Raw genomic sequence first — 16,266 nt, forward strand, 5'->3', positions numbered from 1 at the left:
TGACTGGTTCCTAGTAACTACAGGAATTAGTGGACAAAATAACAATTGGCTTTTAATGGCAGAACAAGCAGGACTAGCAGCAAAGAAGGACTGTGTTGTGTGTATGGGACCCAGACCTATATTACAGGTAATACCGGCAGCATTACCCAAAGACTGTCTACTGACTGCTATGACACAGACAACAGAAGGATTAAACCTTTATTCTCAAGCAAAGTTGGGCATGCTAACCATACATGTGTACACTTGACAGGGACAAGTAAGACTTTGGGTAGCTTAAACCACACCGCCTGGTGTAAGAATGTGGTCCATAGTACTCCCACATTCAAACCTGTTGGGAGGAGTGACGTATGGTGGTGGTTGGGGATAACAGAATCTTTGACAGACTGCCACGGAATGTGTCAGGTTATTGTGCATTAATATCATTATTGTTACCAGTTGAAGCCATACCCATGACCCCTGAAGACGTTACGACATATGCAGCCTCTCTTATTCCTGAAGATTGGCAGAAAGGCATAGCCAGACATAGAGTGAAAAGAGATTGGAAAGGAGTGGGAAATCCAACATATATTGACGCAATAGGAGTCCCCAGGGGAGTGCCTGACGAGTATAAACTGGTTGATCAAATAGCAGCTGGATTCGAATCTTCCATCTGTTGGTGGTGTTCAATTAATAAAAACGTGGACAGAATAAACTACATCCACTACAATGTACAGAAATTAGGAAATTGGACTGAGGAAGGATTTAAGGCTGTCCATTCACAGTTAGAAGCCACGTCCCTTATGGCCTTCCAGAATCGTATTGCTCTGGATATGTTGTTGGCAGAGAAAGGAGGTGTTTGTGCCATGTTCGGAGAACAATGCTGCACATTCATTCCCAACAACACGGCTGCAGACGGCAGTCTCACTCAAGCCATTGACGGGCTGAGGACGTTGAACAGGAAGATGAAAGAGCACAGTGGAGTAAACACCGAAGGCTGGGATTGGTGGCTGGAAGGGATGGGAAAATGGAGGTCTTTGATTTCTTCACTATTAGTGTCTATAGCAGTATTTGCTGCAATTCTAACATTGTGTGGATGTTGTTGTATTCCATGTCTCTGAGGCCTTGTAAATAGAATGATAACCACAGCAATAAGTCCAGGACCAGGAGGGGGTCCGGCATCATATCCACTTCTGGGGACAGACGACGACGAGGAGGACGATGGCTCTCCTGACCTGTACCCAGACCAATGGAAGTATGATGACCCAGACACCGATGATGGTGACAATGATGACATCACCTCTGGGGTGTAAGCCTATAGAGAAAACATACCATGATGAACCTCTTAGTGAAAATCTCAAAAAGAAGTGCTAAGCTGAGTGATGCCTACTGTATGTTTAACAGGCGATAAACAGGAGGGGAATGTTAAAGATTTTGTATATATGTTATCACTGTTAAACATTTGTACATTTGTCTTCTTTCTCATGAGAACGGTGTTGTGCTGTTTTGCACTTCACCCTGAGAATGTACGTGTTATTCAACCTTGTTTTAGCTTTGTCTTCTTTCTCATGAGAACGGTGTTGTGCTGTTTTGCACTTCACCCTGAGAATGTACGTGTTATTCAACCTTGTTTTAGCTTTGTCTTCTTTCTCATGAGAACGGTGTTGTGCTGTTTTGCACCTGTCTTAACCAAGCCTGAGAATTCAATTTTGTTTTAGCACTCTGGGGTCAATCTGAGCTGGGAATGAAGGGCTGGATGTACTTATTATTATAATATAACTTTGTTTTCGCAGCCTCTAACGACTGGGAGTAAGAGAACGTTTTGACTGTTGTGATGTGGTGCTTAGTGTGAAGGAGTGTGAAGGACAGGACACTTCAGGCAGATGCAGAACAGCTGATAACTGCAACAGACGAACGAGATGTGCTGACCTGTGTAAAAGAAAGTGTTCTTCCTTACAGCTGCACTTATTGACGTATGCGTTTATGTTACGGGAAGAAACTTGTCTTGCGTCATCACCCCCACCCTTAGGACAAGTTTTTTGTTTATGTGATGAGGGCGTCTCTTAATAAAGAGAGTGGAAAAGCAGGCCAGACTTTAGTGTAGCCTTGGTGTACAGCCTGACTGCACTCCGCGCGTAAACTTTGACTTTCTGTCTCACTGGTGTTTCTTGACTCTGTTTGTCTTGTTAAAGGTTTTAAAAATGTTTGGAGGAGAAAATACCCAACACATACACAACCAACGCGCCGCATATCCCCTGTCATCCGCTGATATCCGCAACCGACGGGTTGGCGCGGCTTGGCGGCGGACCGGGACAGCGTGCAAAACAGATATGACATGTGCCCAGCATGGCCACATCACGGTCGCAAATGGTATGTCGTGCATGCAGACAGAGTGGGCACGGATGGTGCGAGTGCATCACGGCCGCTGTGCCCCTCATGGGGGTGCCTTCGCTTCTGTTCCCTGTTATATCCGCTTTTCTTCCTCATGTATTCGCTGATCCACCCCGGGACATTTGTCATTTCCGCCCACCTTTGTTGCGGACGCTCAGCTTTTGTCTCCTCATTTCATGCGCAAATCTTCCTAAATGCCAGTGGGACAGGGCCCTTAGAAACTGAAACCTGTTTCGTCTGGTGTCTCATTTGTTGTCTCTGTCAGAGTTTTTCGGTAATTTTCCTAACAAAAAGCCATCACATGTACCTGTAAAAGACAAATAGTGGCATGAGAGTCTTCTCCCCTTAGGGTGACGTTGCCTTGCCAGCAGAGGGAGAGGAAAATGTCTCACTCTGGCGGACCTCTAAATCTTATCTGATTGAGTTCAAATTCGGTCTGCACCTATAAAACCCTATAAAAAAGTATCTCACAACTTTTATATTTTCAGTATATAACATGAAAGCCCAAGTGACCATAGCATTAGGGAGACTATGAGGAGGAGTATAACTTGCACTGTGAGGGAGCATCAGTTGTAAAAATATTCTGGGCAAGATCCAGCATGCAGGTGCTGCAGCTGGAGAAGGACAAGCAGACGCCCACCTGACTGCAACAAATAGATGACTTTCAAGAGGTGGGGATGGATGGATGGAAAAGAATTTTTAAAAAGTGAAAGGAATGCTGAGGAAGATTAGTGAACAGATTATAGAAGTATGAGGATGAGCAACAGACACATAGCAGGTGTTACTTATGACGTGTTATTTTGAAAATTTGCATCCAAGGTTCACAATGTGATTTTTTTTAATACCTGCATCCAACGGTCTTGTCTGTTCATGTACTCATGACACACCCTCAACTTCTGCCCAGTCTTGTCAACTAGGTTCTTCATGCCTTTTAGGAAACTGTAGTTGTCAGATGTGCTGTGAAAGCAAAGACAGAGAGAAGTAAAGTCCGTTGAGCAATATTGAAAATTCCCTTCCAACAAAAAGGGGTTAAAATACTAATTTCAGTACACAGTTTAACCAGTATTTCAACATATTTTTGATGCATATGTTGGCTGCCATTTTGGATTTTTCATATTGAAGACACATTTTTCTTGTTAATATCGAAAAACTGTTTTTGGACCCTTCAGAGCATCTGAAAAAGGAGGTATTAGCAAACTGTATTTATAAACAACGGTTGCCATCACTGGTTTCAGGTCAATAAATATGGACTGAATTTATACAGCACTTTCATGGTCAAAGCATTCTACAGTGATGCCTCACATTCACCCATGTCAGCATGTTGCAATACATGGTGCTCAACTGCACACCAGGAACAACTTGATTTTCCACTCTGAAAAGGATTTGAACCAAGGATTGTCTACACTTAACCCCACCGCTTGACCATCACCTCCACATAAGGTGTTTTACATCACACAGAGGAAACAAAAACCATGAACCACCTTGAAAAGTTAAAATTCTCAATCTCATCACAGTGAACTACACTGTGTGCTGTACAAATTGAGATATATAAAATAAAACCTCTGTCAGTTTTTTGCCATTACCAGCAGTAGTGTAGGAGCTTGTTGACAGTGTCGTATCTTATTGCCTGATGGTAAATATTTAATAGTGTTTGCTTACCTGCAGACAAACACCTCTAAAGGCTGCAGAGTGTTTGGCGTCATGATCCAGGGTGCTACTCTGAACATAACCGTGTCTGTGAAAATGGGCGTCTCAGGAAAACCCTGTCAGAACATCAAAGAGATACCAAAAAGAGGATTGGAAACACCACTGACTGTTTTTTTCTGGTCATACTGACTATTCTTATGCATACATCACCAGATTTTTAACCCTCTGAAGTCGTCTGACATGAAGAGGCATCAAAGTCACATGACTGAATTAAGAGGATGTACCATCCAATACACCACATTCTGAGTTTCTGTTTGAATGCATGTTGAAAGTGCAGACTTCGAACTATATACCAATTTTTAAATTGTGTTGATAGGCCTAGTATAATCTGAATTATGATTAATAATTTACACCATGCTTTTCCTGAGTACTTTGGTTATTTTTCATCTTTGTCTTCTCTCTCTGCAGCAGTTGTGTGTGTGTGGGGGGGGGGGGACGCAACTTCCCCGTTATAATTGGTGGAAAATTGCATGACCTAAACCAGGGGTGGGCAACTTGTTCCAGAAACTGCCAAGAGGGTGCAGATTTTCTTTGCAGCCACTGACTCTACCAGGTGATTTCCCTGATTAACTGATCCCATCTGCTCAAAGTGATATATATACCTGACCAGCTGTTCTCACTTTGTCTAACCTTAGTGACATGAAATTTGGGGTTCCACAGGGGTCCGTCTTAGGCCCCCTGCTTTTCTCCCTTTATATAGCACCCCTTGGGCACTTATTGTGGTGTTTAGGGATTACCTTTCACTGCTATGCTGATGATACTCAGTAATGCATGTCGATAACTGCTGGTAATCTCAACCACATAAAATCCTTAGAAGATTGCCTTGAATAAGTGAGAAGCTGGATGTCTAGCAACTGCCTACTTTTAAACTCTGTAAAATCTTGATTGCAAACCCTATCATGGCCCAAGCAGAGGGTCATCCCTTTGAGTCTGGTCTGCTTGAGGTTTCTTCCTCAGAGGGAGTTTTTCCCTCTGAGAAAATGTGCAACAGTTCAAGTTTAGTGAATTAGTGAATTTTATTGCTCATTTTATGACTTATTTTAATGATTAAAAAAAATCATTAAAATTCCATTTTTGCACATTTTTTTCTAAACAAGTGCCATAGTATAACCAGCAGTGAATTTGGTGACACCACACCTGAATTTATTTAATATTTTTCTGGTGTCTTGTTTTTGCACTTTGTAGACGGTCCCTATGCTTCCGTTTCTCTGCTGTTCATATCAATGTTATTTTTCCAGCTCAGAGGATGGCTCATATGGGTAAAAGTAAGGTTGCAGCTCATTGTCTACCTTCTGTTGTGTGGGCCGCCAGAAGAGGAGGTACTGCTGGCCCACCACCAGAGGGCGCCCTGCCTGAAGTGCGGGCTTCAGGCACGAGAGGGCGCTGCCGCCACGGACACAGCCGGGAGTGACAGCTGTCACTCATTATTTCCTGACAGCTGTCACTCATTCTTCATCATCTCACTCCATAAAACCCAGACGTCATCTCCACCTCATCGCCGAGATATCGTACTTCTATGGAGGTAACTTTCTCTGCCTATATTGATTGATTCCAAGAGCTATTTTGTTGCAGCTGTCTAACCAGAGGACCGGCGTGGGTCGCAACCGTTTCGTCCTACTTCCCGTCAGATAAGTGGTTACACAGATGCTGTACGAGTGTGTGTTAGAGGTGGAGGTGGCATTCCCACCGTTGTTGTTACGGGGTGTACACACACCCACACTTGACTGTCTTTGCTCTTCGCCAGCAGTACCAGATCCGAGAGTCGGGGACGGTGATCACCTGGGAATTCGGGACTTGGTGGCTCCAGTATTCACCAGGTTCGGTGGCGGCAGAAATCGTGTGGTTCCGGCTCTTCTCAGGACAGACGACTGCCCACACGTCACCTTTGTGGATTGACTGTTATCAGATACTGAGATTGTCTGTATATTCGTTGTGCACCTTCACAACATTAAATTGTTACTTTTTGGCTCATCTATTGACCGTTCATTTGCGCCCCCTGTTGTGGGTCCGTGTCACTACACTTTCACAACAGGATATCTCGGCCAGCGTCATGGATCCCGAGGGGCGTCACCCATCTGTTGGACAGCCAATGGAAGAGCAGGGTGCACAGGCGTCTGCAGGAGGTGTGCTCGGTGAGTTGCAGCAAATCCTCACCGCCTTTACCGCTCGGCTGGATTTGATGTCCGAGCAAAACGTCATCCTTAATCGCAGGATGGAGGCTCTCACTGCACAGGTGGAAGCGCGCGATCAGAGCGCTGCTGCGGCTCCTCCTCCTGCCGACCCGGTGCTGGATATTAACATTCCACTGGTCGTTCAACGAACCCCCCCACCATCCCCTGAAGCATACATAAGTCCCCCAGAGCCGTACGGGGGTTGTGTGGAGACGTGCGCGGACTTTCTGATGCAGTGTTCGCTCGTCTTTGCACAACAACCCGTGATGTACGAGTCTGACGCCAGCAAGGTGGCTTATGTTATTAACTTGCTTCGGGGTAAGGCACGCGCCTGGGCTACGGCACTCTGGGAACAGAACTCACGGTTGTTATCAGCATACACTGGGTTCATGGGGGAGTTCAGAACAGTTTTTGATCACCCTAACAGAGGAGAGACCGCTTCAACAGTGCTGCTGTCAATGCGACAGGGGCGCCGGTGCGCAGCCGAATATGCAGTCGACTTCTGCATCGCGGCTGAGAAGGTTCGGCTGGAATAACGGACTGTCATCGGTGCTGAAGGAGCATCTGGTAGCTAAGGAAGAACCGCGGGATTTAGATGGGCTTATCGATCTCGTTATACGGTTAGACAATCGGTTGGAGGAACGCCGTCGGGAGCGAGGCGAAGGACGTGGCTGGATACGCGCCGCCCCTCTCCCTTCCGGGTTCGAAAAGGGGCCGCCCTCCCCACGCTCCACAGCCGCAGCGCTCCGTAGGGCAACAGCTCCCCCTGCTGACGTTGTTAGGGAAACGCACAGGGCCAAAATGAGGAGGCTGGTCCGCGGGGAGTGTTTTCTCTGCAGCTCAAAGGAGCACATACAGAAAAACTGCCCCAAACGGCCACAACGACAACAACCGCCCTTAGAGACTGGGCTAAGGGGGGGTCATAACATTCACATGGGACACACACAGATTGCCACACGACTCCCAGTTACAATCCTGAGCGGGGATTTAACCCTTCAAGCCCCAGCACTGGTGGACACGGGGTCAGAAGGGAATTTGCTAGACAGCAGATGGGCAAGGGAGGTAGGGCTCCCTCTGGTGGCGCTTCCTTCGCCATTGCAGGTGCGGGCACTAGATGGCACCCTCCTCCCTTTAATCACACACAAGACACAACCAGTAACTCTGGTGGTGTCTGGAAACCATCGGGAGGAGATTGAGTTTTTTGTAACTCCTTCTACCTCCCGCATGATTTTGGGCTTCCCATGGATGTTGAAGCACAATCCCCGGATTGATTGGCCGTCTGGGGTGGTGGTTCAGTGGAGCGAAACCTGCCATCGAGTGTGTTTAGGATCCTCGGTTCCTCCCGGTTTACATGCTAAGGAGGAGGTCAAAGTCCCTCCCAATCTGACGGCAGTGCCGGTTGAGTACCACGATCTTGCTGATGTCTTCAGCAAGGATCTGGCACTCACCCTTCCCCCGCACCGTCCGTACGATTGTGCCATTGATTTGGTTCCAGGCGCTGAGTTCCCGTCCAGCAGGCTGTACAACCTCTCACGACCTGAGCGCGAATCAATGGAGACCTACATCCGGGACTCATTAGCTGCCGGGCTGATCCGGAAATCCACCTCCCCGATGGGTGCAGGTTTCTTTTTTGTGGGCAAGAAAGATGGCGGACTCCGTCCATGCATTGATTACAGGGGGCTGAATGAGATTACGGTTCGCAACCGATACCCGTTGCCATTGTTGGATTCCGTGTTCACCCCCCTGCATAGAGCCAAAATCTTTACTAAGCTGGATCTTAGAAATGCGTATCACCTGGTTCGGATCCGGAAGGGAGACGAATGGAAGACGGCATTTAACACCCCGTTAGGTCACTTTGAGTACCTGGTCATGCCGTTCGGCCTCACCAACACCCCGTGACGTTCCAAGCCTTGGTTAACGATGTCTTGCGGGACTTCCTGCACCGATTCGTCTTCGTATATCTGGACGATATTCTCATCTTTTCTCCGGATCCTGAGACCCATGTCCAGCATGTACGTCAGGTCCTGCAGTGGTTGTTAGAGAACCGACTGTTTGTGAAGGGCGAGAAGTGCGAGTTTCACCGCACGTCTTTGTCCTTCCTGGGGTTTATCATCTCCTCTAACTCCGTCGCCCCTGATCCAGCCAAGGTTGCGGCGGTGAGAGATTGGCCCCAACCAACAAGCCGTAGGAAGCTGCAACAGTTCCTCGGCTTTGCTAATTTCTATAGGAGGTTCATTAAGGGCTACAGTCAGGTAGTTAGCCCCCTGACAGCCCTGACCTCTCCAAAAGTCCCCTTCACCTGGTCGGATCGGTGCGAAGCCGCGTTCAAGGAGTTGAAACGACGGTTCTCTACTGCGCCAGTTTTGGTGCAGCCCGACCCTAGCCGCCAGTTCGTGGTTGAAGTGGATGCCTCTGACTCAGGGATAGGAGCCGTGCTATCCCAGAGCGGAGAGACCGATAAGGTTCTTCACCCGTGTGCCTACTTTTCTCGCAGGTTGACCCCGGCTGAACGGAACTATGACGTCGGCAATCGAGAACTCCTTGCGGTGAAAGAGGCTCTTGAGGAGTGGAGACACCTGTTGGAGGGAGCGTCTGTGCCGTTCACGGTTTTCACTGACCATCGGAACCTGGAGTATATCAGGACCGCCAAGCGGCTGAACCCCAGGCAAGCCCGCTGGTCACTGTTCTTCGGGCATTTTGACTTCCGGATCACCTATCGCCCCGGGACCAAGAACCAGAGGTCGGATGCCTTGTCCCAGGTACATGAAGAGGAGGTCAAAACTGCACTGTCGGATCCACCGGAGCCCATCCTGCCTGAGTCCACTATCGTGGCCACCCTCACCTGGGACGTGGAGAAGATCGTCCAGGAGGCCCTGGCACGGAGCCCGGACCCCGGAACTGGTCCGAAGAACCGTCTGTACGTCTCACCAGAGGCCAGAGCTGCAGTCTTGGACTTCTGTCACGGTTCCAAGCTCTCCTGTCATCCAGGGGTGCGAAGGACCGTGGCAGTTGTCCGACAGCGCTTCTGGTGGGCGTCTATGGAGGCCGACGTCCGGGAGTACATCCAGGCCTGCACCACCTGTGCCAGGGGCAAGGCAGACCACAAGAGGTCCCAAGGACCTCTCCAGCCGCTTCCTGTGCCTCATCGCCCCTGGTCCCATATCGGCCTGGATTTCGTCACGGGCCTCCCGCCGTCCCAGGGCAACACCACCATCTTCACGATAGTGGACCGATTCTCCAAGGCGGCCCACTTCATGGCCCTCCCGAAGCTCCCAACAGCCCAGGAGACAGCAGACCTGCTGGTCCACCACGTTGTCCGTCTGCATGGGATACCTACCGATATCGTCTCTGATCGTGGTCCCCAGTTCTCCTCACACGTCTGGAGGAGCTTCTGCCGGGAACTGGGGGCCACTGTGAGCCTCTCATCCGGGTATCACCCGCAGACCAATGGAGAGGCAGAACGGGCCAATCAGGAATTGGAGCAAGCCCTGCGCTGTGTGACGTCCGCACACCCGACGGCCTGGAGTGAACATCTGGCCTGGATCGAGTATGCGCATAACAGCCAGGTGTCCTCTGCCACCGGCCTCTCCCCGTTTGAGGTGTGTTTGGGGTATCAGCCCCCATTGTTTCCCGTGGTGGAGGGAGAGGTCGGTGTGCCCTCCGTCCAGGCCCACCTGCGGAAGTGCCGTCGGGTGTGGCGCTCCGCCCGTTCTGCCTTGTTGAAGGCCCGGACGAGGGCGAAGACCCATGCGGACCGCCGGCGATCCCCGGCCCCTGCTTACCGGCCCGGGCAGGAGGTGTGGCTATCCACGAAGGACATCCCCCTCCAGGTGGACTCCCCGAAACTCAAGGACAGGTATATTGGACCATACAGAATCCTCAAAATCCTCAGTCCTGCCGCAGTGAAGCTCCAACTCCCGGCTTCACTGCGGATCCACCCAGTCTTTCATGTGTCAAGGATCAAGCCGTACCACACCTCACCCCTCTGTGCTCCCGGTCCGGCGCCGCCTCCTGCCCGGATCATTGACGGGGAGCCGGCTTGGACAGTGCGCCGGCTCCTGGACGTCCGTCGAATGGGCCGGGGGTTCCAATATCTGGTGGACTGGGAGGGGTATGGACCCGAAGAACGCTCCTGGGTGAAGAGGGGCTTCATCCTGGATCCGGCCCTCCTGGCCGATTTCTACCGTCGACACCCCGATAAGCCTGGTCGGGCGCCAGGAGGCGCCCGTTGAGGGGGGGGGGTCCTGTTGTGTGGGCCGCCAGAAGAGGAGGTACTGCTGGCCCACCACCAGAGGGCACCCTGCCTGAAGTGCGGGCTTCAGGCACGAGAGGGTGCTGCCGCCACGGACACAGCCGGGAGTGACAGCTGTCACTCATTATTTCCTGACAGCTGTCACTCATTCTTCATCATCTCACTCCATAAAACCCAGACATCATCTCCACCTCATCGCCGAGATATCGTACTTCTATGGAGGTAACTTTCTCTGCCTATATTGATTGATTCCAAGAGCTATTTTGTTGCAGCTGTCTAACCAGAGGACCGGCGTGGGTCGCGACTGTTTCGTCCTACTTCCCGTCAGATAAGTGGTTACACAGACGCTGCACAAGTGTGTGTTAGAGGTGGAGGTGGCATTCCCACCGTTGTTGTTACGGGGTGTACACACACCCACACTTGACTGTCTTTGCTCTTCGCCAGCAGTACCAGATCCGACAGTCGGGGATGGTGATCACCTGGGAATTCGGGACTTGGCAGCTCCAGTATTCACCAGGTTCGGTGGCGGCGGAAATCGTGTGGTTCCGGCTCTTCTCAGGACAGACGTCTTCTATCCTCGAGCCTGCCCACACGTCACCTTTGTGGATTGCCTGTTATCAGATACTGAGATTGTCTGTATATTCGTTGTGCACCTTCACAACATGAAATTGTTACTTTTTGGCTCATCTATTGACTGTTCATTTGCGCCCCCTGTTGTGGGTCCGTGTCACTACACTTTCACAACACCTTCCTGAGGTTAGAAACTTGTTTTTCTACAATGTTTCTCTTAAGATTGAGCCGTTTACCGGAGGGGGAGGTTTCTGTCCTCTGAGTTTGACAGGTGGACCGCCCCAGTCAAACTCCTCACCTGACACTGCCCCCAGAGAGGGACACACTCAGTGGGGTCAGGCGTTTGACACCAGAAGCGAGAGCTGCTCGGTTCACCTCCCCACCTCACTGGCTGGAGTTACCCCCTCCAAAAAAGGGTTTGCAATCAAGATTTCCTGCAGTAATTCATCTGTAAACTGAAATCCATAAACAACTTAAACTTAATATATAGTGTGTGTGTGTGTGTGTATATTATGAATGATATTCACGTTTTGCAAGACAAGTTCACGTTTTAGGAGATTTTTTTTTTCAGTATTCATATTTTGCAATTAAGGGTTTGCAGTTAATTCACAATTTGCAGCTGATTCATGTTTTGGGGGTTAACAAGGCCCAAAAATAAAGTTGACAAGGAACTGATGCATTGCGTGCTGCAGGGTTTACCCGAGCGATGGGCTCTAAGACACTGAGATGGATCCGGACAAGCCCATCAAAGTCTTTGTCTGGAAACCTGCATCCCTCCACGTAGAATTTCATCTCTGCAGTTCCTCCGAGGTACGGCACCTCCTGGGCCAGAACTTCACTGCTGATCACCAGGGGGTAGTCCTTCACAAAGTAACTGTAGAAGTGGCTTGCAGCTGCAGAGGTTAGACAGCATACACATTTGGAAAAACTGATGAACAGATGAGAACTGTGTAAAGCCTTCTCTAACCAGCTAACTTGCATACATGTTACATCATCTGCTCTGCAGTTTGTTTTGCTCTGCAGAGCCCAGCCGCATTACTCACACATGGGCCCAGGCTTTGAGGATTGAGATGAGAAGACTCTGATGGTTTCTGCATCACTCTGAGATATGTGCATTGTGAGCTTGTAGCCTGGAGGGAGCGAGGCAGGCCCTTTGGTCCGCAGCACCATCAGAGACATGTCCTTCAGATCTACAAATCAACACAGAGGCCTGTCGTTCAGAAAACCATCTCACCTCATACGTTGTATGTGCACAGACACTGACCGGCCACTTTATTAGGTACACTTGTTCAACTGCAAATATTTAAACAGCCAACCACATGGCAGCAACTCAATGCATTTAAGCATCTAGATATGGTGAAGACGACTTGCTGAAACTGGGCATCAGAATGGAGAAGAAAGAGGATTTAAGTGACTTGGTTGTTGGTGCCAGACGGGCTGGTCTGAGAATTTCAAAAACCGCTGATCTACTGGGATTTTCACACACAACCATTTCTAGTGTTTATAGAGAACAGTCCGAAAAAGAGAGGATATCCAGTGAGCAGCAGCTGTGTGGATGAAAATGCCTTGTTGGTGTCAGAGGTCAGAGGAGAATGGACAGACTGGTTGAATGGGTGACTGTGTGGTTCTACCATGTCAGTATGGACCAACATCTCTGAGGACTGTTTCTGACACCTTGTGGAATCTATTCCACAAAAACTAAGGTAGTTGTGAAGGCAAAAGGGAGTCCAACCTGATATTAGCGAGGCGTACCGAATAAAATGGCCTGTGAGTATATGCCAGCTCTGGAATTGAAGTCAAATGACATCTAGCTGTCTTCCTGTATCAGATTATAAACATGCAATGGGTGTTTTTAGTGTGTATTCACAGTGATACAACCTCAAAGGTCAAATGTAAGTATTTGTCCTTGCTGCATGTGAGGTCATAAAGGTATAGTCCCTTTTGATTTTTTTTATTTAAGTTAGAGAAAAAGGTTTTCTTCATTTTCCCCTTTTTATTCAAATTAGACTCACAATCTCATGTTGCCAAGATGATGAAAATTCTGTTTGTCTGGAAACAATTTAGAATTTTGAAAGCTGAAGGCTCTGCCTCCCATTCTACGCTTACAAACCCTAGGAACTACAAGTAAGCCTGCAGTCTGAGAGCGAAGCGCTCTATTGGGGTGATATGGTACTACGAGGTCCCTAAGATAAGATGGGACCTGATTATTCAAAACCTTAGAAGTAAGAAGAAGAATTTTAAATTCTATTCTAGAATTAACAGGAAGCCAATGAAGAGAGGCCAATATGGGTGAGATATGCTCTCTCCTTCTAGTCCCTGTCAGTACTCTAGCTGCAGCATTTTGAATTAACTGAAGGCTTTTCAGGGAACTTTTAGGACAACCTGATAATAATGAATTACAATAGTCCAGCCTAGAGGAAATAAATGCATGAATTAGTTTTTCAGCATCACTCTGAGACAAGACCTTTCTAATTTTAGAGATATTGCGCAAATGCAAAAAAGCAGTCCTACATATTTGTTTAATATGCGCATTGAATGACATATCCTGATCAAAAATGACTCCAAGATTTCTCACAGTATTACTAGAGGTCAGGGTAATGCCATCCAGAGTAAGGATCTGGTTAGACACCATGTTTCTAAGATTTGTGGGGCCAAGTACAATAACTTCAACTTTTATCTGAGTTTAAAAGCAGGAAATTAGAGGTCATCCATGTCTTTATGTCTGTAAGACAATCCTGCAGTTTAGCTAATTGGTGTGTGTGCTCTGGCTTCATGGATAGATAAAGCTGAGTATCATCTGCGTAACAATGAAAATTTAAGCAATGCTGTCTAATAATACTGCCTAAGGGAAGCATGTATAAAGTGAATAAAATTGGTCCTAGCACAGAACCTTGTGGAACTCCATAATTAACTTTAGTCTGTGAAGAAGATTCCCCATTTACATGAACAAATTGTAATCTATTAGATAAATATGATTCAAACCACTGCAGCGCAGTGCCTTTAATACCTATGGCATGCTCTAATCTCTGTAATAAAATTTTATGGTCAACAGTATCAAAAGCAGCACTGAGGTCTAACAGAACAAGCACAGAGATGAGTCCACTGTCTGAGGCCATAAGAAAATCATTTGTAACCTTCACTAATGCTGTTTCTGTACTATGATGAATTTTAAAACCTGACTGAAACTCTTCAAATAGACCATTCCTCTGCAGATGATCAGTTAGCTGTTTTACAACTACCCTTTCAATAATTTTTGAGAGAAAAGGAAGGTTGGAGATTGGCCTATAATTAGCTAAGATAGCTGGGTCAAGTGATGGCTTTTTAAGTAATGGTTTAATTACTGCCACCTTAAAAGCCTGTGGTACATAGCCAACTAATAAAGACAGATTGATCATATTTAAAATCGAAGCATTAATTAATGGTAGGGCTTCCTTGAGCAGCCTGGTAGGAATGGGGTTTAATAGACATGTTGATGGTTTGGAGGAAGTAACTAATGAAAATAACTCAGACAGAACAATCGGAGAGAAAGAGTCTAACCAAATACCAGCATCACTGAAATCAGCCAAAGAGAACGATATGTCTTTGGGATGGTTATGAGTAATTTTTTCTCTAATAGTTAAAATTTTATTAGCAAAGAAAGTCATGAAGTCATTACTAGTTAAAGTTAAAGGAATACTCGGCTCAATAGAGCTCTGACTCTTTGTCAGCCTGGCTACAGTGCTGAAAAGAAACCTGGGGTTGTTCTTATTTTCTTCAATTAGTGATGAGTAGTAAGATGTCCTAGCTTTACGGAGGGCTTTTTTTTATAGAGCAACAGACTCTTTTTCCAGGCTAAGTGAAGATCTTCTAAATTAGTGAGATGCCATTTCCTCTCCAACTTACGGGTTATCTGCTTTAAGCTGCGAGTTTGTGAGTTATGCCACGGAGTCAGGCACTTCTGATTTAAGGCTCTCTTTTTCAGAGGAGCTACAGCATCCAAAGTTGTCCTCAATGAGGATATAAAACTACTGACGAGATAATCAGTTTGGAGGTTTCTTCCTGTTAAAAGGGAGTTTTTCCTTCCCACTGTAGCCAAGTGCTTGCTCACAGGGGGTCGTTTTGACCGTTGGGGTTTTACATAATTATTGTATGGCCTTGCCTTACAATATAAAGCGCCTTGGGGCAACTGTTTGTTGTGATTTGGCGCTATATAAAAAAAAATTGATTGATTGATTGATTGATAATCTATCTCACTCACAGAGTTTAGGTAGCTACTCTGCCCTGTGTTGGTATATGGCACTGGAGAACATAAAGAAGGAATCATATCCTTAAACCTAGTTACAGCGCTTTCTGAAAGACTTCTACTGTAATGAAACTTATTCCCCACTGCTGGGTAGTCCATCAGAGTAAATGTAAATGTTATTAAGAAATGATCAGACAGAAGGGGGTTTTCAGGGAATACTGTTAAGTCTTCAATTTCCATACCATACGTCAGAACAAGATCTAAGGTATGATTAAAGTGGTGGGTGGACTCATTTACATTTTGAGCAAAGCCAATAGAGTCTAACAATAGATTAAATGCAGTGTTGAGGCTGTCATTCTCAGCATCTGTGTGGATGTTAAAATCGCCCACTATAATTATCTTATCTGAGCTAAGCACTAAGTCAGACAAAAGGTCCGAAAATTCACAGAGAAACTCACAGTAACGACCAGGAGGACGATAGATAACAACAAATAAAACTGGTTTTTGGGACTTCCAATTTGGATGGACAAGACTAAGAGACAAGCTTTCAAATGAATTAAAGCTCTGTCTGGGTTTTTGATTAATTAATAAGCTGGAGTGCTACGAGCATTCTGGCAGTTCCGTGCTATGAGCATTCTGGCAGTTAGTGTTACTCGGGGGTGTTGACTCATTTAAACTAACATATTCATCCTGCTGTAACCAGGTTTCTGTAAGGCAGAATAAATCAATATGTTGATCCATTATTATATCATTTACTAACAGGGACTTAGAAGAGAGAGATCTAATGTTTAATAGACCACATTTAACTGTTTTAGTCTGTGGTGCAGTTGAAGGTGCTATATTATTTTTTCTTTTTGAATTTTATGCTTAAATAGATTTTTACTGGTTGTTGGTGGTCTGGGAGCAGGCACCGTCTCTACGGGGATGGGGTAATGAGATGGCAGGGGGAGAGAAGCTGCAGAGAGGTGTGTAAGACT

The 16,266-nt window shown here is 47.0% G+C and overlaps 1 protein-coding gene across 2 annotated transcripts in view; it reads right to left on the minus strand.

The window, feature by feature from the left end:
- The window catches only part of padi2 (peptidyl arginine deiminase, type II), a 68,598-nt gene that overhangs the window by 17,397 nt on the left and 34,935 nt on the right, over window positions 1-16,266 (minus strand). For both annotated transcript variants that reach the window (XM_034165827.1, XM_034165828.1), the window contains exons 6-9: window positions 12,111-12,257; window positions 11,767-11,960; window positions 4,027-4,130; window positions 3,213-3,324 (exon numbers count right to left, since the gene is read on the minus strand). In XM_034165827.1, coding sequence (XP_034021718.1) covers window positions 3,213-3,324; window positions 4,027-4,130; window positions 11,767-11,960; window positions 12,111-12,257 — 557 coding nt within the window. The remainder of the gene's footprint in view (window positions 1-3,212; window positions 3,325-4,026; window positions 4,131-11,766; window positions 11,961-12,110; window positions 12,258-16,266) is intronic.

The sequence above is a fragment of the Thalassophryne amazonica genome, chromosome 3 (assembly GCF_902500255.1).
Source record: "Thalassophryne amazonica chromosome 3, fThaAma1.1, whole genome shotgun sequence".
In the NCBI taxonomy this organism is placed as follows: domain Eukaryota; kingdom Metazoa; phylum Chordata; class Actinopteri; order Batrachoidiformes; family Batrachoididae; genus Thalassophryne; species Thalassophryne amazonica.